Genomic DNA, 18813 nt, shown 5'->3' with positions numbered 1-18813 from the left:
AAGGGACTCTCAGTCTTCTCTGGTACCACAGTTCAAAAGCATCAGTTCTTTGGCTTTCAGCCTTCCTTATGGTCCAACTCTCACATCCATAGATGACTACTGGAAAAATCATAGCTTTGACTATATGGACCTTTGTCAGTAAATTTATGTCTCTGCTTTTTAATACACTGTCTAGGTTTATCATAGCTTATATGTTTTCTTAATCCTTGAGATAGAGGTTCTTTAAAAAACAAATTATTAATAAGAGTATGTTGATCATTAAATTAGAGGAATCATGGAAATGTCTGAAGGTAATTAATACATTCTCACCTGCCCTTGATCTGTGTGATCTATTTTGAAGTAAGGGACCAGTATTCTGAAGTGCTAATCTTTCAGTCCAGTTTCCTAGCTTTCTTCACTTTGTCTCAACTTCTATAACTACCCTTTCCTCTTATCCTCATCATATGCCCCTGTTTATTTCTCTGTAGTTGCTTAATAGAACTGAAGAAACCAAAACATAATTAATCCAAGTTCCCAAATCTTTCAGTTTTCTTGCATTTAATCCTTGCCCATAAAAAAAGTCTAGATAAAAGTATCTAGACTCTTCGTATTGCTTCATACAATCCCATAAGTATAAAAAGGTATGGTATAGAAGTGAAGTCCTGGATGATTCTGCAAAACATCCAGGCAGTTTTGCTCACAACAGTAAAAGTTCTACTTCCATTTTTCATCTTGAACATGGACACCTTTCAGCCCTTGCTATCAAATTTTTTTTATTCCAGGAAAAAGATCAAGTAAGAAAGAGATGTCAAAGTTAACATCATATTTTTTGGCCTGATCAGTGGTTAAACAGAGACAGCATTTACTAAGACAGAGATTACTGACTAGAGGTATACTTGGGATGGGGCTGAAATATCAAGAGCTGCTCTTTCTATAAACATTCATGTTATTTACAGTTCATGTTATTGCAATCAATATTGCTATAAGCATTCCTTTGCATATCTCCCTTGCACACAGGTAAGACTTATTCCATGGTATACACATAGGAATAAAACAGCTGACTCCTAAGGTAACTGAGGCTTCAATTTTAATATTTGCATGGAAACTGAAAAGAAAGCTTATGTGCACAAAGTACTCTGTAAATAAGGCAAATTTACCATTTGAAATATGTATAAGATTATATTTAGGTTATGCTTAGGTATGCATATAAAATGTAGGGTCATTCCAGTCAATTTAATCTCCTGTGGTTCTGATTTCAATAGGCACTGTTAAATGAACAGATGGAGGCTGCAAACCACACAAGAGTGCCAGAGTTCATTATTTTGGGATTAACGGATAATGTGACACTATGTGCCATCTTCTTTGTGACTTTTCTAGGAGTTTACGTAGTTACCATAGTGGGAAACATCAGCATAATCACCTTAATCCGAAGTAGCCCACAGCTTCACACGCCTATGTACCTTTTCCTTAGCCATTTGGCCTTTGTGGACATTGGGTATTCCACATCAGTTACACCAGTTATGCTGATGAGTTTCTTAAAAGAGAGAACTGCCATCCCAATCACTGGTTGTATAGTCCAGCTTGCCTCTGATGTTGCCTTTGGGACCACGGAGTGCTTCCTGCTGGCCACCATGGCCTATGATCGCTACGTGGCCATTTGTTCTCCCCTGCTCTACTCCACCCAGATGTCCCCAGTGGTCTGCTTCTTCCTGTTGGGGGCCTCCTACTTGGGTGGTTGTATGAATGCTTCATCATTTACCGGCTGTTTGATGAATCTCTCCTTCTGTGGACCAAATAAAATCAATCATTTTTTCTGTGACCTCTTCCCGCTCTTGAAGCTTTCTTGTGGCCATGTTTATATTGCTGAGATATCTCCAGCCATCTCCTCAGCATCAGTCCTCATAAGCACACTGTTTACCATAATTGTGTCCTACAGCTACATCCTCCACTCAATCCTGAAGATGCGCTCCACTGAGGGGAGGAAGAAGGCCTTCTCGACCTGCACCTCCCACCTCACTGCAGTCACTTTGTTTTATGGGGCAGTTTTATTTGTTTATGTGATGCCCAAATCGAACTATTCAGCTGATCAGGTCAAAGTGGCATCTGTAATCTACACGGTGGTGGTCCCCATGTTGAACCCACTCATCTACAGTCTGAGGAACAAGGAGGTGAAAGAGGCTATGAGAAAACTAGTGGCCAGAGTACACTGGTTTTTCTGAATTAAGCAGACATAAATCTATACATAACAAACTATTCATTTGGGGGATATTTTTGCTGGATATTTTTATTGATACTTATCATGACTGAGTGGCTAACATACATACACATACATACATCACTAACTTTATTGCTTTAACTGTGATAAGCTTCTGTAAATATAAAAGACCATGTATAAAGTTAAGTGTATCACTAAAATGTGTGTTTGCTTCAGTTCAGTTCAGTCGCTCAGTCATGTCCGACTCTTTGTGACCCACGAATTGCAGCATGCCAGGCCTCCCTGTCCATCACCAACTCCTGGAGTTCACTCAAACTCATGTCCATCGAGTCGGTGATGCCATCCAGCCATCTCATCCTCTGTCGTTCCTTTTCCTCCTGCCCCCAATCCCTCCCAGCATCAGAGTCTTTTACAATGAGTCAACTCTTCGCATGAGGTGGCCAAAGTATTGGAGTTTCAGCGTTAGCATTATTCCTTCCAAAGAAATCCCAGGACTGATCTCCTTTAGAATGGACTGGTTGGATGTCCTTGCAGTCCAAGGGACTCTCAAGAGTCTTCTCCAACACCACAGTTTAAAAGCATCAATTCTTCTGTGCTCAGCTTTCTTCACAGGCCAACTCTTGCATCTATACATGACCACTGGAAAAACCGTAGCCTTGATTAGATGGACCTTAGTTGGCAAAGTAATGTCTCTGCTTTTCAATACGCTATCTAGGTTGGTCATAACTTTCTTTCCAAGGAGTAAGCATCTTTTAATTTCATAGCTGCAATCACCATCTGCAGTGATTTTGGAGCCCCCCAAAATAAAGTCTGACACTGTTTCCACTCTTTCCCCATCTATTTACCATGAAGTGATGAGACCAGCAAATTTGGAAAACTCAGCAGTGGCCACAGGACTGGAAAAGGTCAGTTTTCATTCCAATCCCAGAGAAAGGCAATGCCAAAGAATGCTCAAACTACTGCACAATTGCACTCATCTCACACGCTAGTAAGGTAATGCTCAAAATTCTCCAAGCCAGGCTTCAGCAATATGTGAACTGTGAACTTCCTGATGTTCAAGCTGGTTTTAGAAAAGGCAGAGGAACCAGAGATCAAATTGCCAACATCCGCTGGATCATAGAAAAAGCAAGAGAGTTCCAGAAAAACATCTATTTCTGCTTTATTGACTATGCCAAAGCCTTTGACTGTGTGGATTGCAATAAACTGTGGAAAATTCTGAAAGAGATGGGAATACCAGACCACCTGATCTGCCTCCTGAGAAATTTGTATGCAGGTCAGGAAGCAACAGTTAGAACTGGACATGGAACAATAGACTGGTTCCAAAGAGAAAAAGGAGTTCGTCAAGGCTGTATATTGTCACCCTGTTTATTTAACTTATATGCAGAGTACATCATGAGAAACGCTGGACTGGAAGAAACACAAGCTGGAATCAAGATTGCCAGGAGAAATATCAAGAACCTCAGATATGCAGATGACACCACCCTTATGGCAGAAAGTGAAGAGGAACTAAAAAGCCTCTTGATGAAATTGAAAGTGGAGAGTGAAAAAGTTGGCTTAAAGCTCAACATTCAGAAAATGAAGATCATGGCATCCGGTCCCACCACTTCATGGGAAATAGATGGGGAAATAGTGGAAACAGTGTCAGACTTTACTTTTCTGGGCTCCAAAATCACTACAGATGGTGACTGCAGCCATGAAATTAAAAGACGCTTACTCCTTGGAAGGAAAGTTATGACCAACCTAGAGAGCATATTCAAAAGCAGAGACATTACTTTGCCAACAAAGGTTTGTCTAGTCAAGGCTATGGTTTTTCCTGTGGTCATGTATGGATGTGAGAGTTGGACTGTGAAGAAGGCTGAGTGCTGAAGAATTGATGCTTTTGAACTGTGGTGTTGGAGAAGACTCTTGAGAGTCCCTTGGACTGCAAGGAGATCCAACCAGTCCATTCTGAAGGAGATCAGCCCTGGGATTTCTTTGGAAGGAATGATGCTAAAGCTGAAACTCCAATACTTTGGCCACCTCATGCAAAGGGTTGATTCATTGGAAAAGACCCTGATGCTGGGAGGGATTGGGGGAAGGAGGAGAAGGGGACAGCAGAGGATGAGATGGCTGGATGGCATCACTGACTCGATGGACGTGAGTCTGAGTGAACTCTGGGAGTTAGTGATGGACAGGGAGGCCTGGCGTGCAGCGATTCATGGGTTTGCAAAGAGTCGGACATGACTGAGCGACTGATCTGATCTGATCTGATGGGACCAGATGCCATGGTCTTAGTTTTCTGAATGTGGAGCTTTAAGCCAACTTTTTCACTCTCCACTTTCACTTTCATCAAGAGGCTTTTTGGTTCCTCTTCACTTTCTGCCATAAGGGTGGTGTCATCTGCATATCTGAGGTTATTGATATTTCTCCCAGCAATCTTGATTCCAGCTTGTGCTTCTTCCAGCCCAGCATTTCTCATGATGTACTCTGCATACAAGTTAAATAAGCAGGGTGACAATATACAGCCTTGACGTACTCCTTTTCCTATTTGGAACTAGTCTGTTGTTCCATGCCCAGTTCTAACTGTTGCTTCCTGACTTGCATACAAATTTCTCAGGAGGCAGATCAGGTGGTCTGGTATTCCCATCTCTTTCAGAATTTCCCACAGTTTATTGTGATCCACACAGTCAAAGGCTTTGGCATAGTCCATAAAGCAGAAATAGATGTTTTTCTGGAACTCTCTTGCTTTTTCCATGATCCAGCGGATGTTGGCAATTTGATCTCTGGTTCCTCTGCCTTTTCTAAATCCAGCTTGAACATCAGGAAGTTCACGGTTCACCTATTGGAAAATTTTGAGCATTACTTTACTACCATGTGAGATGAGTGCAATTGTGTGGTAGTTTGAGCATTCTTTGGCATTGCCTTTCTTTGGGATTGGAATGAAAACTGACCTTTTCCAGTCCTGTGGCCACTGCTGAGTTTTCCAAATTTGCTGGCATATTGAGTGCAGCACTTTCACAGCATCATCTTTTAGGATTTGAAATAGCTCCACTGGAATTCCATCACCTCCACTAGCTTTGTTCATAGTGATACTTTGTAAGGCCCACTTGACCTCGTATTCCAGGATGTCTGGCTCTAGGTCAGTGATCACACCATCATGATTATCTGGGTCATGAAGATCTATTTTGTACAGTTCCTCTGTGTATTCTTGCCACCGCTTCTTAATATTTTCTGCTTCTGTTAGGTCCATACCATTTCTGTCCTTTATCGAGACCATCTTTGCATGAAATGTTCCCTTGGTATCTCTAATTTTCTTGAAGAGATCTCTAGTCTTTCCCATTCTGTTGTTTTCCTCTATTTCTTTGCAATGATCGCTGTAGAAGGCTTTCTTATCTCTCCTTGCTATTCTTTGGAACTCTGCATTCAGATGTTTATATCTTTCCTTTTCTCCTTTGCCTTTCACTTCTCTTCTTTTCACAGCTATTTGTGTTTGCTTGGTTAAAACTAAATATGGATTCTTCAAGCTGAGAACACCTTTGAAAAATAATTTCTATTTAAAATCCCCCTTTCCAATTATAGAATCCTATTTAAATCTAAAGAGGCCTCAATGATCAAATTTAATTGTATACCATCTTGTAAAATATCATTTGGAAAAGAAACTTCTCATCAACAGCATGTAATAGACAATAATATTGACAAGTCAGCAGTTCAGGGTACACCCTTAAAGGTACTGCCCTCCCTTGGTAAAGGAATAATTCAACTTTTGGCAACATTGTTAGTGTCTCAGAAAAGCTTTTGTTTATTTTTACTTTACTTGAGCCAGAGAAAAGATCATGAATCCTCTGTTTGACAATTAAGAAATCCAACCCAGACAGCACAGAAGAAACTCTATAAATTTCAGCTGACTCCTCTCACAGCCCGTCTTAGCAGATGGCTACTAGAGTGAGATTTTGGACACTGACATTTCCCTGGAGCGGGAGACTGGGTTGTTGGGGCTTTAACAACAGTTAAGAGATAGGAGATATGAAATCATGGTTTAGGCAAAGAATATCCACCACCTACTTTGTACATTACTTAAGGAGTTGTCCACTGTCGCTACTTCCATTGCCTTTTTCCAAAGTGCTTATGATCTAGTTAGGTTATGGTAGCTGCCTCTGAACCAATTCCCTTCCTCCTATATACCTTTCATGATGATTATGATTAAGATTTTAGCTAATGTATTTTATTTATAGCATATTAATAATGTCAGACAAATTCTGTGTGGCAGTGTCCCTATCTCCGAATACAACCTTCCTTGGAGGATCAATGAACTTCTTCACTGGCCTATGATCCAAGACTCTCAAACTCAGTGTTCCCTCACTGACTTCTTTGCAAAACTGTTTCTTCTCCTATGTTCCTTCTTCAATAAATGATAATGATAAATCTTTCTGAAGTTTAGTACTCCAGCAAATTTGGGGTGATCCTCACTGCACACCCATCAAAATGGTCAGCTCCCCCCTCCATCCCTTTCCTTCTACGCATCACACATTGACCTCTTCCTATCTAAGTTTCTTTGGGTAGACCCTTAAACACTCCCTGGTAGATTATGATAAATCCATGCAGAGATTGCTCCCTTCATTTTTCCACTCTAAGGGAATTCAAACACTGTAGTCATCCAGATGTAGGGAGTGAGGTGTGGCACTGCTACAGTCTTTATTGGAGAGGATATACGTTGATACACATCTTCTCCTCCTAAATTATAAATCAGCTAAGGAAATGACAAAAAGAGAAGATATATGGGAGAGCAAAATATTACCTGTATGAATCAAAGAGTTATATTAGAGAATGGGGTACATATATATGAACACATATATTTTTGTGTCCTGAATCCCAGAATTTGACTCTCTTTCCTTCTCTGTCACTGGCAGTAATGGAAACAGACCTCCCCATTGAGTTTAGGCCTTTACCCATCAGCTATGGCATGACCAAGAGCAGTCAAGAACACTGAAGCCAGGCTCAGTCGCAAGAGAAAGGGTGAAGAAGGAGTGCTGAGGTGGTTATGGGTTGAACTGTGTCCCTCCAAAATTCATATGTTGAATTCTAGCCACCAGTACCTCAGAACATAACCTTGAGTGGGAACAAGGTTCTTTCAGATGTAATTAAGATGAAGTCATATTGGAGCAGGCTAGGCCTCTAATCCAATATGACTGTTATCCTTCTTTTAAAAAGAACAATTTGGACACAGATAACAGACAGAAAGAACATCATGTGGAGATAAAGGCAGAAATATGGGTATGCTTCTACAAGTTAAGAAACTTCAGAGATTGCCAGCAAACGACCAGAAGCTAAGCATGAAGCACAGAGCAGATCTCCCAGCACTTGGAAGAAACCAACTCTCCTGTCACAGTCATCTTGGACTTATAGCTTCCAGAATTGTGAGACAATATGTTTCTGTTGCTTGGTCAGTTCAGTCACTCAGTCATGGCCGACTCTTTGCAACCTCATGGACTGCAACGCCAGGCCTCCCTGTCCATCACCAACTCCCGGAGCTTGCTCAAACTCATGTCCATCGAGTTGGTGATGCCATCAAACCATCTCATCCTCTATTGTTCCCTTCTCCTGCCTTCAGTCTTTCCCAGAATCCTGGTCTTTGCCAACGAGTCTTAATTCTGTTAAGAATTAAATCTTGATTTTGTTGCTTAAGATAGCTCATTTATTGTATTTTGGTACCACTGCCCTTACAAATGAATACAATCGCATATCTAGTTTTCTGTTCAAAACCTACCATCAGCTAATTTATTCCTAGAGGAAGAAGAAGCAAAGGCTTAGATGTCAGGAGTGTTATGCTAGTGATGCCTCTCCAAAAGTTGGGGAAAATATATCAGGAATGGTAAAAAGTGTCTTTCCTAAACAGTGTACCCAAAACTAAGGGTCAAGGACACCCCTGCAGGAACAATAAAAAAATCCTCTGCATAATTTTTTGGGGGAAGTTTCCTACTTATTATGGGTTGTAGATTGTTACATATTAATAAAAGGCAGGATTTGAACTTGGGGAAACTGTAAAAGATCCTGAATTGTTCTGATATTTAAAGACAGTCTATATAAATTTCAGGAAGATGTTCATCTGATGTGGATTAGAATTTATGAAATTACTGACATTTCTGAGATTCCACAAAACACTTATCTGTAGTGGAGTGTTGGAGAAGACTGGAAGCAAAGGGCCAAGAGATAATTCCTTAGGGGTGAGGAAATCATTGTATATTGTGACTCAGTTGGTGGTTTCAAAAGTGTATACGTTTGCCAAAAGTCATCAACCTGTATACCTAAATTGTGCATATGTAAATTATACCTCAATAAAGTTGCTATTTGGTGTTCTATAAGAGGATATTCTTTCTTTTTTCTGTTTTAATCTGAGGCCATAGAAGTGGTAAGACAGTATCGTTATCTACCTACCCATGTAGGTCAATTGAGTTTCTTAATTATTTCTCAAAGCTATTCCCTCATCTAGGGTACCTCTTCTGCTGCTGCTGCTGCTGCTAAGTCGCTTCAGTTGTGTCCGACTCTGTGCGACCCCATAGATGGCAGCCCACCAGGCTCCCCCATCCCTGGGACTCTCCAGGCAAGAACACTGGAGTGGGTTGCCATTTCCTCCTCCAATGCATGAAAGTGAAAAGTGAAAGTGAAGTCGCTCATTTGTGTCCAACTCTAGCGACCCCATGGACTGCAGCCTACCAGGCTCCTCCGCCCATGGGATTTTCTAGGCAAAAGTACTGGAGTGGGGTGCCATTGCCTTCTTCGGTACCTCCTCTAGGTTCCTATATATTTATTCTTTTGGTGTCCTTCACTCCTTTCTTTAAACCTTACATTAGTTTTACTACTGCTTTTAAAAAACCATTTTTTCTCTTTTAAGGCAAGTTTTCTGGTGATGAATTTTAGTAGATTTTTAAAAATTATAAAATGATCTTTATTGAACCTTCATTTTTGAGAGAGATTTCTATTTTAGGTAGAATTCTAGGTCAGTTCAATTCAGTTGCTCAGTCATGTCCGACTCTTTGTCACCCCATGGACTGCAACATGCCATGCTTCCCTGTCTATCACCAACTTCCAGAGTTTACTCAAACTCATGCCCATCAAGTTGGTGATGTCATCCAACCATCTCATCCTCTGTTGTCCCCTTCTCCTGCCTTCAATCTTTCCCAGCATCAGAGTCTTTTCCAAAGAGTCAACTCTTTGCATGAAGTGGCCAAAGTACTGGAATTTCAGCTTCAGCATCATTCCTTCCAAAGAACACCCAGGGCTGATATCCTTCAGAATGGACTGGTTGGATCTTCTTGCAGTCCAAGGGACTCTCAAGAGTCTTCTCCAACACCATAGCTCAAAATCATCAGTTCTTCAGTGCACAGCTTTCTTTATAGTCCAACTCTCACATCCATACATGACTACTGGAAAAACCATAGCTTTGACTAGATGGACCTTTGTTGGCAAAGTAATGTCTCTGCTTTTTAATACTCTGCCTAGGTTTGTCATAGCTTTTCTTCCAAGGAGCAAGCGTCTTTTAATTTCATGGCTGCAGTCACCATCTGCAGTGATTTTGGAGCCACCCAAACATAAAATACAATAAAATAAAAACACTGTTTCCACTGTTTCCCCATCTATTTGCCATAAAGTGATAGGACCAGATGCCATGATCTTAGTTTTCTTAATGTTGAGTTTTAAGCCAACTTTTTAACTCTGCTCTTTCACTTTCATCAAGAGACTCTTTACTTCTTCACTTTCTGTCATAAGGGTGGTGTCATCTGCATAACTGAGGTTATTGATATTTTTCCCGGCAATCTTGATTCCAGCTTGTGCTTCATCCAGCCCAGTGTTTCTCATGGTGTACTATGCACAGAAGTTAAATAAGCAGGGTGACAATATACAGCCTTGCTGTGGCTGCTGCTGCTAAGTCGCTTCAGTCGTGTCCAACTCTGTGCGACCCCGTAGACGGCAGCCCACCAGGCTCCCCCGTCCCTGGGATTCTCGAGGCAAGAATACTGGAGTGGGATGCCATTTCCTCCTCCAATGCATGAAAATGAAAAGTGAAAGTGAAGTCGCTCAGTCACGTCCGACTCTTAGTGACCCCATGGACTGCAGCCCATTAGGCTCCTCCGTCCATGGGATTTTCCAGGCAAGAGTACTGGAGTGGGGTGCCATTGCCTTGACATACTCCTTTCCCGATTTGGAACCAGTCTATTGGTCCATGTCCAGTTCTAATTGTTGCTTCCTGACCTGCACACAGATTTCTCAGGAGCCATTTCTCAAGGTGGTCCGGTATTCCCATCTCTTCAAGAATTTTCCAGAGTCTGTTGTGATCCACACAGTCAAAGGCTTTAGCATAGTCAATAAAGCAGAAATAGATGTTTTTCTGGAACTCTTGCTTTTTTGATGATCCAATGGATGTTGGCAATTTGATGTTCTGGTTCCTCTGCCTTTTCTAAATCCAGCTTGAACATATGGAAGTTCATAGTTCACATACTGTTGAACCCTGGCTTGGAGAATATTGAGCATTGCTTTAGTAGTGTGTGAGATGAGTGCAATTGTGTGGTAGTTTGAACATTCTTTGGAATTGCCTTTCTTTGGGATTGGTATGAAAACTGACCTTTTCCAGTTCTTCTGGCCATGGTTGAGTTTTCCAAATTTGCTGGCATACTGAGTGCAGCACTTTCACAGCATCATCATTTAGGATTTCAAATAGCTCAACTGGAATTCGATCACCTCTGCCAGCTTTGTTTGTAGTGATGCTTCTTAAGGCTCACTTGACCTCATATTCCAGGATGTCTGGCTCTAGGTGAGTAATCACACCAGTGTGATTATCTGGGTCATGAAGATCTTTTTTGTATAGTTCTTTTGTGTATTCTTGCCACCTCTTCTTAATAGCTTCTGCTTCTGTTCGGTCCATATTATTTCTGTCCTTTATTGAGCCCATCTTTGCATGAAATGTTCCCTTGGTATCTCTAATTTTCTTGAAGAGATGTCTAGTCTTTCCAATTCTATTGTTTTCCTCTATTTTTTGCACTGATCACTGAGGAAGGCTTTCTTATCTCTCCTTGCTATTCTTTGGAACTCTGCATTCAAATAGGTGTATCTTTCATTTTCTCCTTTGCATTTTGCTTCTCTTCTTTTCACAGCTATATGTAAGGCCTCCTCAAACAGCCATTTTGCTTTTTTGCATTTCTTTTTCTTGGGGATTGTCTTGATCCCTGTCTCCTGTACAATGTCACAAACCTGCATCCATATTTCATCAGGCACTCTATCAGATCTAGTCTCTTAAATCTATGTCTCACTTCCACTGTATAACCATAAGGGATTTGATTTATGTCATACCTGAATGGTCTAGTGGTTTTCCCCACTTTCTTCAATTTAAGTCTGAATTTGGCAATAAGGAGTTCATGATCTGAGCCACAGTCAGCTCTCGGTCTTGTTTTTGCTGACTGTATAGAGCTTCTCCATCTTTGGCTGCAAAGAATATAATCAATCTGATTTTGGTGTTGACCATCTGGTGATGTCCATGTGTAGAGTCTTCTCTTGTGTTGTTGGGACAGGGTGTTTACTATGACCAGTGCATTCTCTTGGCAAAACCCTATTAGCCTTTGCCTTTGCCGTGCTTCATTCTGTACGCCAAGGCCAAACTGGCCTGTTACTCTAGGTGTTTCTTGACTTCCTACTTTTGCATTCCAGTTCCCTATAATGAAAAGGACATCTTTTTGGGGTGTTAGTTCTAAAAGGTCTTGTAAGTCTTCACAGAACCATTCAACCTCAGCTTCTTCAGCATTACTGGTTGGGGCATAGATTTGGATTACCATGATGTTGAATTGTTTGCATTGGAAATGAACAGAGATCATTCTGTCATTTTGGGGATTGCATCTAAGTACTGCATTTCGGTCTCTTTTGTAGACTATAATGGCTACTCTATTTCTTCTAAGGAACTCCAGTTCTTCTAAGAACTCCATTTCTACTTAACACTATACACAAAGATAAACCCTAAATGGATTAAAGATCTAAATTTGAGATCAGAGATTATAAAACTCTTAGAGAAAAACATAGGCAGAACAGCCCATGACATAAACCATCACAAGATCCTCTATGACTTATCTAGAAAGATGGTACTGATAAGACGCTACTGATGAATCTACTTGCAGGGCAATAATGGACACACAGACATAGAGAACAGATTTATGGACATGGTGGAGGAGAGAGGAAGGAGAGGGTGGGATGTTTGGTGAGAGTAACATGTAAATGTATACATAACCATACATAAAAACAGATAGCCAATGGGAATTTGCTGTATGTCTCAGAGAACTCAAACTGGGGCTCTGTAACATCCTCGAGGGTTAGGATGGGGAGGGAGATGGAGGGTAGGTTCAAAAGGGAGAGAACATAGGTATACCGATGGCTGATTCATGCTGATGTTTTGCAAAAACCAACACAATATTGAAAAGCAATTATCCTTCAATTAAGAATAGATATGTTTTTTTTTTTTTAAACATTTTAGAGGTTCTAGATGAGCTAATCTTCTTCCATAACGTATTCAATTTTATTCTGGCAGGAAAATAAAGCACTAGCTTGATCCCTCTGAGGAAATGAAAACATAGTGCCCAAAGGGTCATTCAAATTAAAAAAAGGACTGATGTCTCCAGGTACAGTATGATTCCTAAAGGTGCATCCTAATAGAAAGTGGTGGTGTTTCCAGTGTAGGTTGGGTGTTGTGCTTTGCTGGGGATGATCTATTTCTGGCTTGACCTTGTTCCTAGGATGTAGCAATTACTCCTAAGGTGTAGTATTTCAGGACTCCCAAAAGTATATGGAGCTGTGGGTCCCCTCTACCTTAAACAGCGTATATACCAAACGCTATGAAACCAATGCTGCAAAATGCCCAAATCTCTGCTAAGATCTTCAAGCTCTCAAAAGCTGATTTACACTTGGTGCTTGATATCTCACAAACCCATGTGCAACTTGGAAGTAGTCAAATTCCATAATGAGAAATTATACATAGAATTTCAGGCTCACTGCTCTATAGGTTTTGTTTTTCTTTCCCCTCGCCAGTATCGTGGCCTCACAAGTCTTAGGCATCTTTGACCTCAAAGTTCTATGTATACCCCACCTCACTACCAAAAGCCCCAGGTTGTATCTTTTTGCTCTGTCTCTACTTCACATAATATCATTTGGCAAATGCATTTATTTGTGAGGCTCAAGAAAAGCTTTACTGGGGAAATGACATTTAAACTGAGACATGAAGGAAAAAAAGAGTTAACTGGTCATTGAGAGTTGGAAATGCAGTTACAGAAACTTTGGTGGGTGGGTAAAAGTAGTAATGTGGGAGGTTGAACTAATTATCCTTAACTCAAAGTACAGTGTCTGGTACAGAGCAAGCATTCAACTAGTATCTGTTGGTTAAACATTAATTCTAATCAATGAATTATTTATTTAGTGTCTCCTTTATTCCTAGCACTAGCTTATGAACTGAGGAAACAAAAGTTGAGCATGTTATGTATTTTTCACAACAATCAAAGAAATGTTTCTTAAAAACACAATGGTTTCCATTCAAATGATATGATATAAAGTGCTAGTTGCCATGTTCTTTTTAACCTCTAAAACAATTTTAAGACTTTTAAAATGAAAATTTTACGTGTTTAAAGTGTTCAGCCTGATGTTTTGACATACATATACATTGTGAATTGATAAATACAACCAAGCTAACGACTCGATGGACATGAGTTTGAGTAAGCTCTGGGAGTGGGTGATGGACAGGGAAGCCTGGCATGCTGTGATCCATGAGGTCACAAAGAGTTGGACACAACTGAGTGACTGAACTGAACTGAACATATTCATCTCCTCACATCTTATCTTTTTCAGGTGTGAAAGGAGTAACTTAAATTGACGCTTAGAAAATTTCCACTGTAAAATACAGTGTTATGAACTATAGTTATAATATTACATTCAATCTCTAGAATTTATTCATCCTACATGACTGTAACTTTGTACCCTTTGACCAACATCTTCCCATTCCCCTTACCTCCCCAGCACTGGTAACTACTATTCTATTCTCTACTACTTTGAATTTAACTTCCTTTGTCTCCAGATACATCCATGTTGTCACAAATAGCAACATTTCCTTATTTTTTTTAATGACTGAATAACATTTCATTGTGTGAATATGCCATATCTATTGACCTGATCATGTGGTTTTAGCTTTCATTCTGTTTCTGTGATATATTACATTGATTTTTCATGTGTTAAACCAAACTTGCACCCCAGAGATAAACTCAATTTGGTCAAAATTGGGGGACTTAAATAATGAAATAAAACGTTTAGATAATTATATGAGGAGTTAGAGATTTTTCACACTAGCAGGGAAATTTGTGAAAATGGAATGATGCAGTTTGTGAAATGGCTGGTCAGAGAACTCTAGCCAAACTTTAATTCAATGTTGAGCAAAGAATGAGAACCACAAACCCAATAGTCTCTGACACTACCTACAATCAATGAAACTGTGATGTGAATCCCAATTGCAAGCCATTTGGGAGCTCTTTTCACCAGTACTCACTCATACACAACTCCCTGCTTTGTCTCGTCAAAATTCTCTTTCCTTGCTAAGCTTTATCCTATAGGTTTAACTTTGATTCTGAAATCTTCTTTCTATTCCACCTATCAGCTTCTCACTAAGTACATGATCTACCTTTCCATCTAAACCAAACCTAGCTATCCAAGGAGGGGCCTTCTCAGCTCTACTGAAGAGAAGTTGCTCACTTCCCAATTCTACAAACACCTGCACACAAGGTTGACATCCTCCTAGCCCCTCACCACATTGCTAAATCATTTACCAACAATCTTCATGACATAATGTTTCACTTATCGACACCAATACTATCCAGCAATGAAACAATATACCACTTTTTCCTCAGAGTCCTTTACTAACCATCCAGTTTCTTCTCATTTATTAAGGACTTTGCCACCAGCCCCTTGATTCTTTCTCCCATCTCAGTCCCTGAGTCCAGCTCCAACATCGGGAATGTCACTCACCATATGGATGTGCTATTAGACAATATGGCCTCAGATGTCCAGCCTTCCCTACAGCCTCTCCCTTAGTTCAAGTGGCCTCAGATTCAGTTCTTTATAGCACATTCCACTTCTGTGGTTTGCATAAATTCAAAGCTCTTTATCTTTGTCTATGCTCTAACTCAGCATTTCAGTTATTTGCCTTTTGAGGACTTGTGGAAGTCCATTATGAAATCATCTAGCATACTCCTTCCTTGGGGTTGAAAAGAGTAGCTCTTTGACAGGTATCTGTCTTATTCCTGGAATTTGACATGCTAAAAGTGCCTATTAGTTTTGAAGTAACTTTCATCACTTTATTTTTTCAGAAATTCATCCATTCCCACCTAGTTTCCTTATGTCTTTGAATAGAGTTAAACAAATATTTTCTCTTTTTTTCCTTGTATTTTTTAGTTTTTTAAAATTAATTTTCTCTGGGCATATACCCAGAGAAAACCATAATTCAAATGGACACATGCACCCCAATGTTCATTACAGCATGATTTACAGTAGCCAGGACATGGAAGCAATCTGAATATACAGCAGAGGAATAAATAAAGAAGATGTGGTATACATAGTCAATAGAATATTAGTTATAAAACGGAACAAAATTGGGTCATTGGTAAGGACATGGATAGACCTAGAGACTGTCATACAGAGTTGAACTCAGTCAGAAAAAGAAAAACAAATATCGTACATTAACACATACATGTAGAATCTGAAAAAAAAATTGGTATAGACAATCTTATCTACAAAACAGAAATAGAGAGACAGACAGAGAGAACAAATGTATGGATACCAAGGGGGAAAAGGCGATGGGGTGAATTGGGAGATTGCGACTGACATATATACACCACTGGTACATAGAAAATAGCTAACTAATGAGAACCTACTCTACTCAGTGCTCTGTGGAGACCTAAATGGGAAAGAAATCCAAAAGAAAGGGAGATGTTTGTATATGTATAGCTGTTTTACTCTGCTGTACAGTAGAAACTAACACAACATTGTGAAGCAACTATACTCCAATTTTTTTTTATTTTTATTGGAGTCTAGTTGTTTTACAAGGCTGTGTTAGTTTCTACTGTACAGGTAATGAATCAGCCTACATATGCATATATCCTCTCCCTTTTAAAATTTCTCTCTATTGTGGTCTTTCACTCATTTCAACACTAAATTTGTGTGTGTGTGCTTTCTCCTTTTTTGATTATGTAAATTACTGATCTTTCTCTTTCCTCTCTTTCTCCCTCTTTCATTCTCTCTTATCCTTTTTTAATATAATTTTCTTCCTTCTCCAAAGGAAACCAAAATTATGAAAATATAGTATTCCCAAATCATCTATACTTGAATAAAAAAAGAAAATACAATATTCTAAAACATTTTGATACACTTACTACATACATATATGCTTGTGTGTATGCATATACCTGGGCTTCCGTGATGGCTCAGATGATAAAGACTCCACCTGCATTGCAGAAGATCTGGATTTGACTCCTGGGCCTGGAAGATCCCTTGGAGAATGGAATGACTACCCACTCCATTATTCTTGCCTGGAGAATCCCATGGACGGAGGAGCCTGGTGGGCTACAGTCCATGGTGTTGTAAAGAGTCAGACCAACTGAGCGACTAAGCACGCGCACACACACACACACACACACATGCATATATATGTGTGTATACGTATGTATGTAATAAAATTTTTTAATATTTTGTTTAAAAATATTTTAAAACTACACCTAGTTTTTATGGCAGAAAAGGAGTAAGACCAGAGCATATTAGCCATTAGAACACATTTTAATTGCTTTGTATAACAAAGTGATGATTTGTATTGGAAGTACTCCAGGTGAAGGCAAAAGAAGAGGGCAGCAGAAGATGAGATGGTTAGATAGCATCACCGACTCAATAGACATGAATTTGGACCAACTCTGGGAGACGGTGAGGACAGAGGAGCCTGGTGTGCCACAGTCCATGGAGTCACAAAGAATTAGACACAACTTATCGACTGAATAAAAATAACTTCACTTTCTCTACTTTTATTTATCAACGCTTGCACTATAAAAATTTTAGAAGTGTTCAGGGCTCTTTTATTTACTACCTAAGGGGAAAACCTACATATATTGCCTAGTGCTTTCTTTAGGGCTGTTTGCATTTCTTTGTTTCTTAGACTGTAAACAATGGGATTAAGCAGAGGTGTCAGCACTGTATATGTCACAGCCATCAGCATATCTTCACGGAATGAGTCACGGCTCTTGGGCCTCAAATAGACAAAGCCAGCAAATCCATAGTGTGTGCACACCACAGTGAGGTGGGAGGAACAAGTTGAGAAGGCCTTATACCTTCCCTTGGCTGAAGGCATCTTCATAACTATGGACCCAATGAAGACATAGGAAATCATAATTAAAATAAAGCTGCCCACCAACACAAAGGCAGTGAAGGCAAGAAGAATCATTTTCTGAAAAATGGTGTAATCACAGGCAAGGGAGACTACAGGTGTAATGTCACAAAAAAAATGCTGGATGATGCTGGAGTCACAGAAAGACAAGTTGAATACTATGAGGATGATGCACAGTGACACCACAACCCCAGTGATGCAAGAAGCCATCATCAGCTGAAAGCAGATCTTCCGGGTCATGAGGATGGAGTAGTGCAGTGGGTTGTGAATAGCAGTGTAACGGTCATAGGACATGGCGGCCAAGATGAAGCAGTTGTTGGTTCCTAAGCCAAAGAAGAAAAACATCTGTGTGGCACACTCAGGAATAGAAATGGACTTACTGTCTGATAGCAAGTCCACCAACATGCGAGGGATGACTACCACAGTGGTACAGGTTTCTGAAAAGGAGAGGCCACAGAGGAAAAAGTACATGGGAGTGTGAAGGTTGTGACTGAGCTTGACGGCCAGCATTACGGATGTGTTTGCGGCTAGGATGGTCACATGGGAGAAGAAAACCATCACAAAGAGGAGATCCTGCAGGTCTGAGAAACTGGAAAATCCCCACAGAAGGAAGGTGCTCACTGTGGTATGATTGCCCATTCTCTTGGTGTATGTAGCAACTCTCCTCCAAAGGTACAGAGGTTCTTGGGGTTAAGACTCTGATAAGACTGCTGAAAGTACTGATGCCCTTAATCATAGACACTGACAAGACAACTCTTAACAAAAAAGCCTGAGAAATGGAAGTTAAATGTAGTTGGCTTAATTCTACGTTAGGACTTAGAGTGATGAAGAAAAAGATTCTCATAGGAGAGTATATATAAATTCCATAGAGTAGGCCCAAATATATATTCTAGGAGCTCCCTAATTTATCACCCCTTTCCAGCTTCTACAATCAGAATCTTCAGGAATGAGAGAAATATAGAAAATGTTTATTTTCTCACTTACAAGAGTATGAGGAATAAAGGATATAAAATGTTTTATGCGTGGTCTAATTATAACTTGGCATAGAGAAGTACTTAACAATGTTGACTGAATCAATATTAAAGAGAAGTAAGGAAAAACTTTTGAATAGCTTCCAAACATTCTTGGAAAATAATTCTATCCTTAGAGGTGCTCTGGAGGAGGCAGTGGCTGCTTGGCTGACTATTATGTCAGTGAATGG

The 18813-nt window shown here is 40.0% G+C and overlaps 2 protein-coding genes across 2 annotated transcripts; one reads left to right on the top strand and one right to left on the bottom strand.

Annotated features, from left to right (window-relative positions):
• Positions 1-1259: 1259 nt before the first annotated feature.
• OR5P4 (olfactory receptor family 5 subfamily P member 4) lies at positions 1260-2198 on the top strand. The gene has a single exon (NM_001390052.1). It carries the CDS (start codon positions 1260-1262, stop codon positions 2196-2198), a length of 939 nt encoding a protein of 312 aa, NP_001376981.1.
• A 15117-nt stretch (positions 2199-17315) lies between these two features.
• Positions 17316-18251, bottom strand: OR10AB2 (olfactory receptor family 10 subfamily AB member 2). Its single transcript, NM_001390340.1, has one exon. The coding sequence runs from the start codon at positions 18249-18251 to the stop codon at positions 17316-17318; it is 936 nt and encodes a 311-aa protein (NP_001377269.1).
• Positions 18252-18813: the final 562 nt, after the last annotated feature.

Source organism: Bos taurus, chromosome 15 (assembly GCF_002263795.3).
Source record: "Bos taurus isolate L1 Dominette 01449 registration number 42190680 breed Hereford chromosome 15, ARS-UCD2.0, whole genome shotgun sequence".
Taxonomy (NCBI): Eukaryota; Metazoa; Chordata; class Mammalia; order Artiodactyla; family Bovidae; genus Bos; species Bos taurus.
Note: the sequence above shows the minus strand (reverse complement) of the source record. Positions and strands in the feature narration are given on the sequence as shown.

Bases quoted from the DNA above. Each gene is read 5' to 3' on its own strand.
- OR10AB2 (NM_001390340.1), bottom strand. From the start codon at position 18,251: ATGGGCAATCATACCACAGTGAGCACCTTCCTTCTGTGGGGATTTTCC.
- OR5P4 (NM_001390052.1), top strand. From the start codon at position 1,260: ATGGAGGCTGCAAACCACACAAGAGTGCCAGAGTTCATTATTTTGGGA.